Source organism: Microtus pennsylvanicus, chromosome X (assembly GCF_037038515.1).
Source record: "Microtus pennsylvanicus isolate mMicPen1 chromosome X, mMicPen1.hap1, whole genome shotgun sequence".
Classification (NCBI taxonomy): Eukaryota; Metazoa; Chordata; class Mammalia; order Rodentia; family Cricetidae; genus Microtus; species Microtus pennsylvanicus.
In genome coordinates, this window is record NC_134601.1 from 82604340 (window position 1) to 82622450 (window position 18111).

The 18111-nt window shown below is 37.8% G+C and overlaps 1 protein-coding gene across 2 annotated transcripts in view; it reads left to right on the forward strand.

The window, feature by feature from the left end:
- Zdhhc15 (zDHHC palmitoyltransferase 15) overlaps positions 1-18111 on the forward strand; it is a 107156-nt gene that overhangs the window by 60330 nt on the left and 28715 nt on the right. For both annotated transcript variants that reach the window (XM_075958579.1, XM_075958580.1), the window contains 3 exons: positions 12169-12238; positions 13838-13870; positions 14594-14714. In XM_075958579.1, the coding sequence (XP_075814694.1) occupies positions 12169-12238; positions 13838-13870; positions 14594-14714 (224 nt within the window). The remainder of the gene's footprint in view (positions 1-12168; positions 12239-13837; positions 13871-14593; positions 14715-18111) is intronic.

Here is an 18111-nt window from a genome sequence, read left to right on the forward strand (position 1 = left end):
TCAGGGAATTTGGCCTGTAGGAGTGTTTTGGTTTTTTTTTTTGGGGGGTGCTTTTGCTTAGTTTTTGTAATATATAAATACTGACTTCCTAAAAGAAGTTTCCTTCTGTTTCCATTTTTTGAATAATTTAAAAATTACTGCCTATAGATCTTGAAAGTCTGGTAGAATTCTCCTGTAAGTAGTCCATATGGGTTTGAACTTTTTTTTTTAAAGACAGAAGGCTTACTGTTTCAATCTCCTTGTTTAGTATAGGTTGTTGATCTCTTCTTGATTTAATTTTGGTAACTTGAGTGAATCAAGAAATTCATTTATTCCTTTAAGATTTTCTAACTTAATGGAGAAAATATTTTAAGGTATTCCTTTATAATATTCTGAATTTATTTGGTTTTTTATGTTTTTCTGTTTGTTTCTAATTTGGCTTGTATATTTCTCCCTTTTGTTTAGTTGGACCAGGGATCTGTCAATCTTGTTTTATGTTCTCAAAGAATCAGCTCTTAGATTCATTGATTCTTTCTAAATTTTTTGCTTTTGTTTTATTAGTTTCTGCTGTGATTTTTATTATTTATCCATAGACTGGGTTTGGGTTTGATTTGTTCTTGTTTTTCCAAATTTGTGAGTTACATCAGTAAGTTATTTACTTCTGCTCTTTCGTATTTTTTAAACTGGGGTTTATTTTTATGAAATTTTTCGATGTAGGCACTTAAAGCTATAAATTTCCATTTTACGGTTACTTGTGAAACGTCTCAGATGTTTTTGTGTTGTGTTTTCATTTTCATTTAGTTCCAAGAAAATTTTTTTATTTCTCGATTGACCCACTCATTCAGTAATGAGTTGTTTAATATCCATAAGTTTGTGTATTTACTAGAATTTGCTGTTAATTTTAAGTTTTATTGTATCATGGTAAGATATACATGCAGTTTTTTTAGTGTTTCTGAACTTGTTAAGATTTGTTTTGTGGTTTGTGATGTGGTCTGTTATAGAGGGGTTTCCATGGGATGCTGAGTAGACTATATATCCTCTGGTGTTTGTGTAGATGTCTGTTAAGTCCATTTAATGTATGAGGCTAACTAATTCTGAAGTTTCTCTGTTTATTTTTTTGCCCAGATGACATGTGTATTGGAAAAAATAGGGCATTGAAATCACCTACAATTAATGAACTGATGTTAGTCTGTGTCTTTAGTTTCAGTAGCATTTTTTAATGAAATTAGGTGTAGTAGAATCTGTTGGATATGTACTTAAGATAGTAATAGCTTCTTGTTTAATTGTTCCTTTGATTAAAATGAGATCCCTTTTTATAACTTCTGATTAGTTTTAGTTGGAAGTCTATTTTGCTAGATATTAGGATGCAATGTGTGCTTGCTTCCTGGCCCTATTTGATTGAAGCACTTTTGTCCATCCTTTCCGTCTACATTGGTACCTATCTTTAAAACTACCATGAGTTTCTTAAAAAAAAAAAAAAAAAAAAAAAAAAAAACGAAAGAAAGATTTTGTTTCTTGACCCATTCAGCCAGTATGTGTCTTTTGATGAGAAAATTGAGGGCATTGATATTTAAAGATTTTATTGAAAGATGTGTGTTGATTGCAGTCATTGTGTTTTTGTTTCTTTCTTGTTGCTATTTGTGTTCTCAGTGGTCCTTCATGTTTCAGTCATTACAGCTTCATTTGTTTTCTTTCTACAGTCTCTTGGCTATGTTTATTCTTCGGCTGAAGTACTGCTCCCTGTATTTAGCGTTGGTCTGCTGATTATAAAAAGTTTTACAGCTCTTTGTATCATGTGAAGTTTTGCTTTTTTCCTTCAACTATGAAAGATAATTTTTTTTAGTTACAACAGTCTAGGTTGATAGTCATGCTTTTTTAGAACTTAGAATGCATTGCTCCAGGCACTTTTGGCTTTCAGAGTTTCCATGGAGAAATCAGCTATTGTTCTCATGGTTTTCCTTTACATGTTACATGTCTTATCTCTTATAGTTTTGAAATTCTTTCTTCTGTATACTTAGTATTTTAATGTTGGAGGGAGGCCGCTTGTTCATCCCAGCCACCCAGCTAGCTTAGCCCTGAAATAACCACACAGAAACTGTATTAATTAAATCACTGCTTGGCTCATTAGCTCTAGCTTCTTATTGGCTAACTCTTACATCTTAATTTAATCCATTTCTGTTAATCCGTATATCACCACAAGGATGTGGTCTACCAGCAAAGTTCTGGCACATCTGACTCTGGCAGTGGCTCCATAACATCTCTCTGACCCCACCCTTCTTTCTCCCAACATTCAGTCCTGTTCTCCCCACCTACCTAACCTAAGTTCTGCTCTATCAATAGGCTAAGGCAGTTTTTTTTTTATTCATTAATGGTAATCACAGCATACAGAGGGAACTCCCAGTTCACCTCCCCTTTTCTGTTTAAATAATAAAGGAAGGTTTTAACTTTAACATAGTAAAATTACATATAACAAAACAGGTATCAAGCAAGAATTACAGTTACAATATTTATATCTACTTTATCTTTTATCATAATTAAGGAAAACTATAACTATAAATATCTATCTATTCTTCAACTCCACTAAAGACTCCAGAAGGATATAATATTACCTAAGTAAACAGAAAGTGCATTGTAAACAACTTCCAAAACTCTAGAATTGATAGAGACATCACACTGCCCAAAGTTCTTCTGTACCATTGGGACATCCATCTTTAGCCTTCTGACCCACAGTATCCAGCAGACTTTTTCATGAAGCAGGAAATTTCAAAGATAGTTCTGCCTATATTGGCAGTTTGCCAGTCACTTTCTTTTGTATCCTGCAGAATGTCTAGTAGAGTCTTTTATGAAGTAGGAACCCCAAAGAACCATCTCACCTTTAGACAAGTTTAGCAGTCATTTGTCTGCGGGTCCTGCATGTCCAGTCAAACAGTTCAGGCAAGAGCAGTTTCTTGCCCAAATGGCTAGCAAACTCCATAAGGAGCCTCTTCAATGCCCATCTTTCTCTTGAAGTAGCTAGTGCTGCCAGGAGCAGATGTGTCTCATTGTCATGAAAGTCCTAAGTTATTAAAACGTTTAAAATGCCATATTCTGAAGGTCTCTGAAAGATTTGAAGAATACCTATCTAACTGAAATATATCTCTATACATTGAGAAAAATCTAACTAACATGACGACAAGCTTGAATATTATAGATGATTATATATTAACCTATATTTATTAATTATACATTACAGTTTCAAATGAGCTATACAAACACAATACCTTAATCAAGAACACAATTATACATATAACAAAATTCACATTAAACTTATATAAATAAACCAAGATCCATACCAATGCAAAGTATCCATCTCTATAGCATATCCCTTTAAATGTAAGCAGGCATTTATAAACAATATTTGGGAATATGGGTGTAGTTATTTCTCTCCAAGCTGCTTCTTGCTGTTTATTTGGTGAAATATTTTCTTTGTGGATGTTTTCACAGCAACCTTTCAGGGGATCTTGTTTCATCAAACCATATTAGTCTGGAAGCAATCCATAGGTTCTCATCTTCTGTGGAAACAAAAGAAGAATCTCTTTTCCAAAGCAACATATCCTTAGAACCAAATTCTGAAGTCAAGATACCTTTAAAATATACACATTGGTTTAGCTTAGCAGCCCATGCAATGATATGTCTCTCTGTACTTAGCTCATTCACAGTCAAAAAATTCAAAGATAACACAATAATATACATAATCCAGACTGTGAATTTTCCATTTTTATGTGGCTTATTTTTTTACTCCTTTTAATCTATGACTATCTGTAGTCTGTCTCTTCAAAGACTTTGTTTTTATAAACCATTTACTTCTTTTTATAACTCTCTATACTCTTTTTCTTCTCTCTCTCAAGCCTGCATGCATTTATCCAACACTGTGACCCATTTAGAGTTCTTTTATGTCTGAATCTGTCCTTATTGCATTATCTGTGATTCTCTACTGTCTTTAAGAGCTTTTAAAATGCTAAGCAGCTTGATTGCAGCTGCTCTGCATGCTGGCTCCGCCTCTCTCTAGTTTTAAAATGGTAGAAGCATCACCACTGTCAGCTCTGGGGCAACCAGGCAGGAGCCACACTCAGCAGTCCAACCCCGAGAATGAGCATACAGCACATAAACCCTTTTTATCTGAGTAACAGCCAAATCTGCCATGCAGAGCATTGTTCAGCCTGGAAACATCTCTGTGTATGGCAGCAGGAATCTGCCATGCCCTCCTACCTGTGTAAGCCTAGTAGACCTGATCCCACTGCCTACCCAGGCAGGGAACACCAAGCCGTGGCCATGGTCTCAGCTACTTTCCTCCCAACCCTGAGTTGGGCACACAAACACCCGAGCCCACAAATGCCATTCAAATGCTCCATAGCCAGAGTTTGTGCTGGCAGCATGGCTCAGGAAGCCACATTTTAAAACCACGTGGCATTTTTTTCTGCTAGGGCTGAATCAGGAAAACCTCTCTTAATGGAGCTACAGCCTGCCACCAGCAAACAGCAGTAAGCTGTGTTAAACTCTATTTTTTTTATCTAAAATTCCTTTTCAAGCCCTTTCAGGTTTTATGTGGATTTAGCTGGCCACATGGACGCCAATTGTTTCAGGGAGACTGCTTGTTTGTCCCGGCTGCCCGGCTCTCTTAGCCCCAAAATAACCACACAGAAACTAACTTAATTAAATCACTGCTTGGCACATTAGCTCTAGCTTCTTATTGGATAACTCTTATATCTTAACCCATTTCTATTAATCTGTATATCACCACAAGGTCTTGGCCTACCAGCAAAGCTTTAGCATGTCTATCTCCAGTGGCAGATCCATGGCATCTTTCTGACTTTGCCCTTCTTTCTCCCAGCATTCAGTCCAGTCCTTCCTGCCTACCTAAGTTCTGCCCTATCAATAGACCAAGGCAGATTCTTTATTCATTAATGGTAATCATAGCACACAGAGGGGACTCCCACATCATTTTAATTATGTTATGCCATGGGGATATTCTTTCTGGTCTTCTTAATTTGGTGTTCTGTGTACTTCTTGTATCTGTATGAATATGTTTGGTTTGGATTTTTTTTTTGTTTGTTTCAGGAATTTTTCTTCTATGACCTTATTGAAGATCTTTCTATGCTGTTGACTTTGGATTCTTCTCCCTCATCTATTCTAGGGATTTGAGAAGGGTATTTGGAGGGAGTGATCAGGTAGATTCACCTGACTAGTCCCTGGCAGAAGATTGCAGCACATGACTGGGAAGAGAGGCGGCATGTAGTTCTTGGGGCCGATGGTTTGTAGATCAGTGTAGGGTTAAGCCCAGCCTTAGGGAGCGTGTCCTTCTCGGGCTAATGTTTAATGTTTACCTATAAATCTGCCGGGCGTGTGCCCAGCCGCCCCTTCTGCTTTCCTGGTCTATGCGGGAACGGTGGTTCTGTAAGTCTAAATCCCCATTAAAGCTGTATATATTTTTTACAATCTGTCTGCATTCATTTACGCCGCTACAGATCAGGACTGTCATAAATAGGCCTAGACACTGGATGTGGGGCCTAGACTAGATCTGGGGATGTGGGGAGGATCAGGCAAACTCACCTGTCTAGACCCTGCTGCATATTTTGCAGGGCCTGGCTGGGAGGAAATACTAGATGGATACATAAAGGGTTTGTAGGTTCGTAGTAGATGACACAGGTCCTGGCCAGAGCCTGGAGGTTGGGGATGGCACAAGCCAGATTGGCTACTAGGTGTGGGACTCAAGCTTCATTTGGTGGTTGGAGTATGTGGAGGAATGGATCAGATGAACTCAGCTGGCTAGATTATGGGTAGGTAGAGACATTGGTTGAGTGTGGAAATTTTTATCAAAACCACATAGAAAACTTGATAATTTTAAGTAGTAGTATAGAAAATATGATAAAAACAGAGGATTTGAACTAGATGCATATGTGGTAAATTATACTCAGAGATATATTTTGTTTAATTTCTAACATGTCTTATTCTTTTTATTATCAAGAGAGACTAATTGGTCATATTTATGGGATACAATGTGGTATTTGGAACAAATATACAGTGTGCAATACTAAATCAGAGTAACTAGAATTTTCTTCTTAAGTATTTATCATTTTTGTGCATTGGGAAACTTTTGGTTCTTTTCTTCATTCTTTATGAAATACATAATAAATTACTGTAACCCTCTTCTGCTGTAGAACATTAGAAATTATTCCTCCTATTGTGACTGTATTTTGATGCTCATTATTCACCCTTTTGTGGTGGTTTGAATAAGATATCCTCTACAGTCTTGTGCATTTGGATACTTGATCTCCAGTTGGTAGTGCTGTTTTGGAAGGCTTAAGAGATATGTCCTTGTTGGAGGAAGTGCATCCCTGGAGGCAGACTTTGAGAGTGTAAAGATTCACACAATTTCAAGCTTGTTTTCTCTGCTTCAATATAGTGCTTCAAAATACATGCCTTTGTTCCAACATCATGGGCTCTAAGCTTCTGGAACTATAAGCCTAAATAAACATTTCAGTAAGTTACATTGATCATAGCATTTCATCAAAGAAATAGAAAAGTAACTATGCACTTCTTGTATCCTGCTCCCTACAGCTATTCCTCACTTCTAGTGACCACTATTCTACATTCTTCATCTATGGACCATTTTTAGCTTCCACACGGAAGCAAGAATGTGTAATACTTAACTTCCCTAATCTTCAACCTTAATGCAGAATCTCAACTTATACTTTTTTTTACTTTTTGTTTTTTAATTTTTTTAAAAAAATATTTATTTATTTACTATGTATACAATAGTCTGTCTACATGTATGCCTTCAGGCCAGAAGAGGGCACCAGACCTCATTACAGATGGTTGTGAGCCACCATGTGGTTGCTGGGAATTGAACTCAGGACCTTTGGAAGAGCAGGCAATGCTCTTAACCACTGAGCCATCTCTCCAGCCCTGTTTTTTAATTTTTTAAAAAAGAAAACAAACTATCTCCTTTCAACATACACACTAATGCAAGTTCCCCTTCCCATTTCTTCCATATACCCCCCCCCATCCACTCCACAGAGAGGATAAGGCACATTGTTTTGGGAAAGGTCCAAGGTCTTCCCTACTATATATAGGCTGAGCAAGGTATCATCCAAAGAGAATGGGTTCCCAAAAAGCCAGTACAAGCAGTAGGGATAAATCCTGGTGCCACTGTCAGTGGCCCTGCAGTCTGCCCCAGCCATACAACTGTCACCCACAGTGTAGCTTGGTCCTATGCTGGTTCCTTCTTTGTCTGACCAGAGTTGGTGAGCTCCCATTAGCTCAGGTAAGCTGTTTCAGTGGGTGTGCCAACCATCGTGTTCCTGACCTCTTTGCTCATATTCTCACTCTTCCAATTCTTCAACTGGAGTTTGGGAGCTCAGCCCAGGGCTCTGCTGTGGGTCTTTGACTCTGCCTCCGTCAGTTGCTGGGAGAAGGTTCCATGGTGATATTTAAAATATTTATCAGTCTGACTATAGGGTAAGGCCAGTTAAGGTACCCTCTTGTCTACTGCCCAGGGTCCTAGCTGAGGTCATCCCTATGGACTCCTTGGAACTTTTCAAGAGCCAGGCTACTTGCTAAGGTTTATACTCTATTAAATTCATATTTAATATAATTCAATATTCCTTCCAGAATTGCCCTATATTCTTAATATCTGCTCCCACACATTTTCTCTGGATTTATATGTTTATATTATAAAACTTGAGTAGTTCTTTTCAAATATACTGTACATCCTCATGGGTCATACTGTGCACATCACCTTTATGTGCATGCTGATCCTTTGGTCTAATTGTAGATCTAGAGTCAGAGAAGAGAGGGTCCTGGAGAGAATCAGCATTGTATTGTCTGGTGGCCACAGTTTCCTGGCACACCCCTTCATTCAGGGATGGAAAAGCTAATGCCATTGATAATGAAGATGCTGGTTTCCACTGGTAATAGGGAGACATCTTCCTCTGGTAAGAAGCAGTCAACAGAATCTTCATATCCCTGGCTTTACTGGGTCTTCTTACAGAGTCCTACTGTTCCACAGTCAGTGCCCCCAGTTTAACAGTAAACATCCTACAAGACCAGGAGTTCAACTTGCATTGTAATTTAAGTGGTTTCAAGATGAAATTCTGTATTTGATTTTCACTGATGCCTGTCCTGTGGCTTTGAGATAAGCATCTCCTTCAGGAGAAGCACAGTCGCTTACAGTCATTTACACAGTTCTTGTGCAGGAAATTTGAAACCCATATCTCATTCTTTTCTTTTATTACTTTTCCAGCACTGTTAGGAACAACAAGCCAACCTCATTATTTTGTTAGTTTTCTTAAAATGTTCCAAAACAAATATACAGTCATCTATCTCCTTGCTTCTTGTGGTTATTGATAGCATTTATTGGAGATACTTTACACACTGTCCTGCTAGAGCATGGCATGGATTACCAGTATGCTCTTTACTACTGAAGTGTAGTAATTAGTTTAATTTAATTAAATCAACTTTTAAAAATTTAATTTGAATAACACAAGCAATCCATGTTCAGAAAGTCAAACTGGAGACAGATTCAAAAACATCATTTAAATTTTTTCTCTAGACTCAATTTCAGTACCAAAAGCTATATTACTGGCACTCTGAAGAAAGATAACCAGTAGATTAGATAAGGTAGAGAGATGACTAGATGATAGATGGATAGATAGATAGATAGATAGATAGATAGATAGATAGATAGATAGATAGACAGACAGATAATTTATTATGAAAATTTAGTATTTAGTTCAGGCAATGACAAAAGCTGAAAACTCCCACTATGAACATATGAAAGCTGCAGTCCCCAAAAAAGGTAGTGGTATAACTCCAGTTTGAGGTAAAAGGCCTAAGCCTAAGGAAAACCAAGATAGTACATTCTAGGCTAAATTCAAAACCTTGAGTATCAGAGGATTGATGGTGCAATTTTCAGTTCATTTCTCAAGACCTGGAGAAAAGGAATCCAAATTGCGTGAGATCTAGTCAAAGAGAAGAAGCTTAATGTCCCCACTAATGCAGGCAGGAAGAGAGCAGATTCTCCCTTTCTCAGACCCTTTTTTTTCTATTAAATTCCTCTTCCTGTTGAAGGAAGCCAACCCACACTGCAGATGATCTGCTTTCCTGAGTCTAACCAATTCAAAGGCCATTTCCTCTGGAAACATCCCCATTGACATACAGATATAAAACATATCCACATAGTGGGTATCCAATTGTCTTGGTTAGTTTCTCTGTTGCTGTGATAAAACACTGACCAAAAGCTACCTGGAAAGGAAAGGGTTTCATCTTACACTTCTAGGTAACATTCCATCACTTAGGGAGTCAAGGCAGTGACTCAAAGCAGGAATGCAAACACCAGGAACAAGCAGAAACACCCAGCTGTTTTCACTGTTGCTAAGATAAAACATTGCACAGAGGCAACTTAAAGAGGAAAGGGTTGATTTCATCTTACACTACAAATATCATTTCATCACCAAGGAAAGAAAGCACAAACTCAAAGCAGGAACAGAGGCAGAGACCTTGGAGGAATGCTGCTCACTGGATTGTTCTCCATGGCTTGCTCAGCTAATTTTCTTTATAACCCAGGACCACTTGCCCAAGGATGGCACTATCTACAGATAGCTGGGCTCTAATGCATCCATCATCAATCAAAAAATACTCCACAGACATGCCCACAGGCCAATCTGATGGAAGTAATTCTTCAGTTCAGGTTCCTTCTTCCAGTTGATTCCTATTTGTATCAAGCTGACAGAAACTAACCAGCAGACCAACTAAGTTGTCAAATAAAACTAGTCATCAATCTAACGCTCTCCCACTAATTAGCTCTCCTGAGCTAATGAAAGTTCACCTGTAACATGAGGGCCGGGCTTGTCTGGATTTCTGTCTTGTCCAGTTCCCACAGCTGGTAAGCCCCAAAGAAAATCACACAGAGTCTGCATTAATTATAAACTGATTGGCCCATTAGCTCAGGCTTCTTCTTATTAACTCTTGTAACTTACATCAACCCATTGTTCTTATCTATTTTAGCCACATGGCTCAGTAACTTTTTCAGCGGGGTAGATCACATCCTGCTTCTTAGGTGGTTTGGGAAGGAGAAGGAGGAATGGGCTTCCTCCTTCCTAGAATTCTCCTGTTCTCATTGTCCCACCTCTACTTCCTGTCTGGTTGACCCACCTATACTTCTGCCTGGCCAATCAGCATTTATTTAAAATATGATTGACAGAATACAGACAATTCTCCCACACCATTCACCAACTCCAGCCAGACAGGGAAGGAACCAGCATAGGTCCAAACTAGTCCCTCTGAATGTGGTTGACAGTTGCATGGCTGGAGCAGACTGCAGGGCCACTGACAGTGACCAGGATTTATCCCTACTGCTTGTACTGGCTTTTTGGTATCCTATTCTCTTTGGATGGATACCTTGCTCAACCTAGGGAGGGCCTTAGACCTTCCCCAAAGCAATGTGCCTTACCTTCTCTGAGGAGTGGATGGGGAGTGTGGGACTAGGTAGAGGGAATAGGAGGAGGGAAAGGAGTGGGAACTGGGTTTGGTAAATAAAATGAAAAAAGATAGTTTATTTTCTTTTCTAATAAAAGAAAAATAAAGTGTTTGTCTTATGAAAAAACTAGCCATCAAGCCATTGATCAAAGAGCATAGAGAGATGATCACTAAGGACATAAAGAACTGTAAAGGCCACGAGATAGGCAAAAGGTTGCAGTTTTAGAAGGCCAGAGAGGTAGTCAATGACACTGGAGCATAGAGAATAGGCAGTGGTACAAAGGACATTTGAAAAGTTAGGCAGAGGCCCCAAGCTCTGATACAGATTTGGATTTTATTCCTAGCATGTTGGAAATTCACTGAATGTCAAGTGGATAATAATATGTTTGATTTACTTTTTAATAAATCATCTAGCAGCTCTGTATATTAAGTACTGTATGGCAGCAACAATGAAGGGCAGATGATCAATTACAGAACTATTGCAGGCATATATTAAGACATGATATGCTCGTTCTCTCCCTGTCGTTTCCTCCCTTCCTCCCTTCCTCCCTCCCTCCCTCCCCCCTCTCATACACATGCACACAAACACTCATTAGCAGAAATGAACACGGGGCTCTGCTGAATTTGCAGCCTATTGTGTTAACTCGTTTATATGTGTCCAATGTACACTTTAGATAGAATTGTTATATTTCTCAAATTATCTGTACCTTCAGGTTTTAGACAAAAATAACAGCATTGTGCAATTATACATAGCAACAATCTAACAGTAAATGTGGAGAAAACTGAGAAAAAAATAATAAATGCCTTTAATTGGGAAAGAAAGGAAGGAAGGAAGGAAGGAAGGAAGGAAGGAAGGAAGGAAGGTAGGAAGGAAGGAAGGAAGGAAGGAAGGAAGGAGATTCATAAACACACACACACACTCACACACACATATGTGTGTGTGTGTGTGTGTGTGTGTGTGTGTGTGTATCTGGAGAGGAAAGGGTTTATTTTGCACTTCCAGGTAACATTCCATCACTTAGGGAGTCGTGTGTGTATGTATGTGTGTGTGTGTGTGTGTGTGTGTATGAATAGAACCCAAAACTAAGAAGTCAGAAGAACAACTGCATAGATTAGAGCCCTGCCATTCATTTGCTGTGACATGGCCTTGATCATGGCACTTTATGTGGCATGGGTTTCCATTTCTTTATCTGCAAAATGGGGAGTTCAACAAATTGTCCTAGATAAAATGTCTCTTTTGTTCTCCAAATTGTTATTTTGAGAACCACATTCTTTATCATGCTGTAGGAATTGTATCTATCTTATACAATCTAACCTCTGGAAATAGGAGATAAATTCTTGTTTTCAGGGAGGAAAGTTGAAATAAACAGACTAAATGACTTCCCAAATCATAAAACAGTTGATAGTAGTTAGTTTACAATACAAAACTTTTTGTCACTTATCCAAAGATGAAACTTTTCCCCCTTCTTTCATCCCTTAAAAGTTCTCTTAAGACTGGTCCAACAAACAAAAAATTTAAATGTCACAATTTGCTGTTATTACATTTTACTTAGTAGCTTGAGATACATTTGGCCATCTGTAGTCAGTGTGTAACAAGATATAACCACAAACTAGTAAATGGTGGGATCTTATATTGACCCTGAACTCATACTGACCACTTTCTATTTTCTATAGCTGTGCGGTTCTGTGACCGGTGCCATCTAATCAAGCCAGACCGCTGCCATCACTGTTCTGTCTGTGCTATGTAAGTGACAACTATACTTTCTCTGTGCTGATGCTGGCCACTGATGGTTGCCTAGACAACGAAATGACTGATCCTAACGTGTAACCATGCCTAGATAAGAGCATTTCTTTTGAGACATAATGAACACATGCCAAACACTTTCACAGGGGTGATAATCATTCTAGTCTAAAGATAGAAAAATAATACTGCATTTTCAAAAGAAACATTTCATTGTAAATGATTTCAGATTTATAGATTTATTGTGAAGAGAGTTCTCATATGTCTAACACTTACTTTCCCCTATTATTAATATGTTCCATTAGTATAATACATTTCTAAGATTAATAAACCAATATTAAGACATTGTTTTTCATTGTATTCTATTGTAATATAGCTTAATTATAAAAATGTTCTACTATTGAAACTCTATGTAATTTACTTTTACTATTCAAACGAATGCTATATAAACATCTTTGTCCAAATGTCATTTTGTATGTATGTGAGTGTTTCTGTTGGGTGACTTATATATAACTGGAATATACTTTTTAGATATCTTCACTTTCCCCCTAATATTCTTTTTCTGTTCCACGATTCCATCCAGCATATCCCATTACATTAACCAGTCACATCTACTTTGTAGGTCATTTTATCTATGACAATTTCTCAGATTTTACTTGGCTTTGACAACCTTTACAGTTTGGGGGATTAAGAATCAGATGTTTTATAAATTGTCCTTCAGTTAAAATGTGTTTATTCTTTCCCCATGATCATTAATACTGGGATAATGTAGAAGAAGAACATGGAGCTAATGTACTAATCTCATTACATGGTATTAAGGGTACATACAAACATGACTTTTGACTGCAGTGTTCATATTGAACATCTCTCTCAACTGATGTTTGTGAGGTGTTTCCAGTGTGAGATGATTCTGTCCTCCTCTCATTTCTGAACTGTACTTTTTGGATGAAAGTCACTACATAACTCCAGACTAAACTAATAGGAAGTTATGTCTCCTCTCCTTGAAATATATGCGTAAATTATTTGGAATACATCTGCATAAGGAGATGTGTCCCTTCTGCCCCACTTATTTGTCTATTCGATCATTTGAATCAATACAGAGGTATAGATATTTATTTTCTATTTTGAGTTACTAACCAACATTGTATTTTATTTTGTCTTTTAAATTGTTCCAGCTTTGTAACAACCACTTTTTGTGTTAGTGTATATTACTGTCATACCTTTGTTCCTGAGTGCCTGTTCCACCCATATTCTGCTTACCTTTGATTCAGACACAGGCTATATTTCCTTGCATTATTATTGAACTAAGTAAACAAAGCTAAAGGTGACATCTTGAAGTTTTTCACTGTGTCGGTAGTCTGGAGTTCCTTATCCCTTTCAAGACTATACTTCTAGAGTTGTCACTTGCTGCAAGCATAGTCCCAGGATGGTGCTGGAACTTGATCATCCCATGAGTCATTTAGGAGGCAGTAACTTTGGACTTGCCAGAGTGGAAATCTGTAGATAGTTTTGCTGAACTATATAAAAATACTGCTAAAAACTTGAGTTCAATTTTGAAGGGTTTCTTCATTTTTATCATACGGTATTTTGTCCTCTTTGTAGATGTGTTTTGAAAATGGACCATCATTGCCCATGGTAAGTTCTTTTGATTCATTTCTATCCTCTAAAAGGGTCAAAGTTGTTTAATATATCCACTTCTTTAAGCCGAGTTGCAACATGCCCACTTTTGCTACCTTAATTCACTGGACTTTGTTTTTATGGGGAGGATAACATTTTAAAACAATGATGAAAATACCAATAAAGGTATGGTAGTGAGTTCCTGAGGTTTCAAAGCTAATAGTCTCCTATCCATTAACTTTAGCCATTGAGCCAGTAATGAAATATGGCACAAGCATTTCTCTTCTTCAACATCAGGCAATTCGTTTCTCTTTCTAGAAGACTTGATTTTGAAATGTTACAGATAGTTAAATTCAGTGATTCTTCTATAAAAGTTGTGTGTCTGACCTAAAAAGCCAGTGTGGAATCACCTAATTACAAAAGAGAGCGTCAAAGTGCAGCTACTAAGACAGACGTATATTTAGCAATGAAAATCCAGGTTTGCTTGGGTGTTTCAGGAGCCATTCTAAAGCTATTAGGTAGCGCAGGTGACTCTGCTGGCAAATAAAAAGGGAAACTAGTGAGGTGTGAACTTGTTTTTCCAGTCTGTTTATATTAAGGAGCCTCAGTCTCTGTTGGGTTTCTACACAACAGGTAATGAAGCAGCAGGAGTCACGTGCCTCCTTTCATTCGTCCACTTAACTATCAGTGTGTTCTCAGTCAATAGGTCCTGATTTCAAATTAGTTTTCTTTTTTTTTTAGGGTTAACAACTGCATTGGATTTTCCAACTACAAATTCTTCCTCCAGTTCTTAGCTTATTCCATTCTCTATTGCCTGTACATTGTGACAACCGTCTTCAGCTATTTCATCAAATACTGGAGAGTAAGTTTTTAAAAATCCCAATCGGCTCCCACCGAAGGAAGTGAATAGTGGCTCTAAATGTAGCACTCCTCACCCTATAGCCTTTGGCATTTTGAAATACCGATTAATGAAGTAACCAGAAGGCAAGGCAGTAAAAAGTAGTTTTCCATGTTGAATATTCTGAAGTTTAAGAAACTGTTGACTAAAGATTCCACTTAAATGAGTTGTGTCATCTGTGACTGCTTGCTAATGCTCAGGGAGAGTAACCTCTCAGCTGACCCACTCTTTCAAATCTATGTCTGTGCTTGAGTTTTAAAGACCTTTCTTTCCAGCTGTATATTTGAAAAACAGTTGAAACTAATTACAAATCACTAGTTTCTAAAAAAAAAAAAGTTAATAGGAATTAGTTAGAAAATACTTAGTAATTTCATGCTCAGATGGGAGCTGCAAAGTTTCTGTTGCAAAGAAAGAGAAACTGACTTGCACATAAGCACAAAATGATACAGAGAGTCTCTTTGGAACTTTGTGGGGGGTGCCTTTTTTTGAGACAGGGTTTCTCTACATAGCCCTGGCTGTTCTGGAACTTACTCTGTAGACCTCCTGTCTGGTCTCAAACTCTGAGATCTGCGTATATCAGTCTCGAGTTTGGGGACTGACGAGGGGCATCTGCCGCCACAGCCAGCCTCTCTTTTGAGCCTGTATGAAGGCCAGTGGGTTGGGAAGTGAGAGCAGCAGATCTAATACTGGCTCTATTACTTACTTGCTGCACTTGTCTCTTGCTAAGATCCAATGAAACATAGAATGATTCTAAGAATTATCACAAAATCTCAAAAACAAAAGAAAAACCTTAAAAATTTAAAAACTCAAAATCTTATCTTTCTCCTACTTGGAGATATCACTCATATCCCGTATATTTAAAAAAGTTAAGGTAGATGTGCATATGTGAATAAGTAAAATATTATGAAATATGCCCTTTGTCAACTTCTGCCAGTTAAACTTTCAAAGAAATCTCTTTCCTACACTATAATACAGTTATTAAGGTGTCGACAATGAGAGTTATCTAAACTGAAATGAATAGAAAAACACAAATGTGAGCAGAGCTACTGGTTATTACTTTAGAAAATTTGCAAAAGCCTTATATAACAAGGGATGTCATATCTAAGCTGGAGCAGTAAACCAGCAGGGAAAGAATGCAAATCACATGGTCAGAATAGAAATAATAATGAATTGGAGGAAAGCAAAAGACAAGACACTGAGAAGCTAAATTTTAAAATATTTAAATTATGAATCAGTGCTTTTATTCCTAGTAATGTAGAAAATTACACTTTCTATTCAACTTGCTTAATAAATTCAGATAATTAATAGCTGTAAGAAACAGGAGCAATATATTGGGTATCAAAATCCCTAATTTAAACAAACTACAAGCAGAAATGATGAGATGTTCTCCTGCATTTTCTTCAAAGAGGAAACATTTCTTCACCAAGCTACACATCTTGATATTTCTTCTTTGGCCCCTTTCCACAGCACGACATCTATTCCCCATTCCTCAGGTTTCCATGACCTATTTGGCATTCCATCTGCATGCTGAGCTACTTCTATAAATATGAAGAAAATCTGCTGCATCCAATCAGCAGGGAAGTGTGAGCCTTGATCTTTCTTACATGCTTTTCTTGAGCCCTAACACAGTGGGCTACCATTTATTCACGACTCTTTACCTTTACCACAAAGTAAACAACATTGCATTTCGCACATTTTGCCTTTAACTCCCCTAGCCAGCCAATAATCAAATACTGAAATGCAAGCCAGGCACTGTATGCTTCCTTCACTCTTAAAAGATGATAACTGGATAGGAATTCATCACGAGAAATGTGCCAGCAGTACAAGCAAATCCACGGTGAGCATGACCTTGTTCTTTTCCTATTCCTTCATTGCTTTTCCTCCTCAATAGCCTAACTTATGCCTGTCATCTGAGAGGGCATGAGGCCTGTCATAGCTTGTCCTTACACTGAAAAGGGCATTAACAACTGGGGAAATGGTTCCTTGCAGTCACTCCGGCCTAAATGACATTAGTATGGCTTAGGAATACAAGGCTTTCTGGGTTTAAATTGAGCCTCTTTTAAAATAAAAAATAAACACTGCCATATATTTTTAAAGCCATATCAAAGAGACAAGCTGTACTCCCAAGAACAGCAACTTCTAATATATGGTACTTTATGGCTCTTGAAGTATTTTTATATCTATGATCTCATCTGATCCTCACTACAACCCTGTGAAGTAGCCAAAGCAAAAACTATTTGTCACATTCCAAGATGACAAAACTAAGGCTTACAGCAGAAGTAACTTGTCAAAAATCACCTACCTGGCTGTAAATTTCAAAGGGAGAACTTGAACGTAAGTCTGCCCATAAGCCTCTGTGATCTTCCATGTACTATGCCTATGATGGTTCTGCTATAGACAGGCTTTAACTCTTTTAGAAGAAAGGATTCAGAAGACCATCACATCATTTCTTTCCTTTCAGTGTTAAATTAAGCAAATTCTACTCTCAAAAGAGAGATTAATCTTTGCCTTTTGCAAAATTAATAATGCGCACCGACCACGCTAGGCTACGGACCTCTTTACAAAGGTGATGAATTATTATTTATAACCTAGTAATTATGTTATTTTACAAATCTTCCTCTGAACTGTCTCTGATGACCATTGCTCTGAGGGATTTAGCTTGGTTATCTCCTGGAAATGCATTTTTGAACACAGAACTGTTTGCACAGGCAAAGTTGATATTGTGAACTCTATGAAAGTACAGCACAGCAGATATTCTAAACCATACAGACAGATGAGTTCAGACAGAGTGATGGGGAAAGGCTGGGAGCACAGCTACACAAGATGGGAGCAGACTTTCGGAACAACCTCACTTGCTTAGCCATTTTCTAGTGCCCATTTTCATGTAAAAAGGGAAAGTCAATGCCAGCTTTTAGAACTTTAAATACAGGCTCAGAAAGAAGAGCCCACGTGATGAAAGTCTCAGGGAAGGTGAGTGGCACTGTAAAGTGCTATTGGAAATTTTACCTGAGAACAGCAAAAGCAAAAATTAGAAGAAAAAAGTAAACCATGAATCAGACCAACCAGGAACCAACCAGTTCAGTTTCGGTACTTAGGTCAATATTTTGTCGGAAGGAACATTTCAAGATGGAGAGTTTCAGATAAAGGCTCCTGAAAGTTGAAGTCCTTGAGGCAGCTGTTTCCTGGACTGCTCTGCCCTGTACACAGTTCACCCAGACCACCCATCAGCTGAGAGCATCTGATGTGCTTGCTTCCCCTTATCTTTGCACTGCAAACGTATCCGACCTGGAAGAGGTCCAGCATTTCCTTATGTAAAAATGAATAAAAATAGCCTCCAAGGAAAGAAAGAAACCTATAGTGT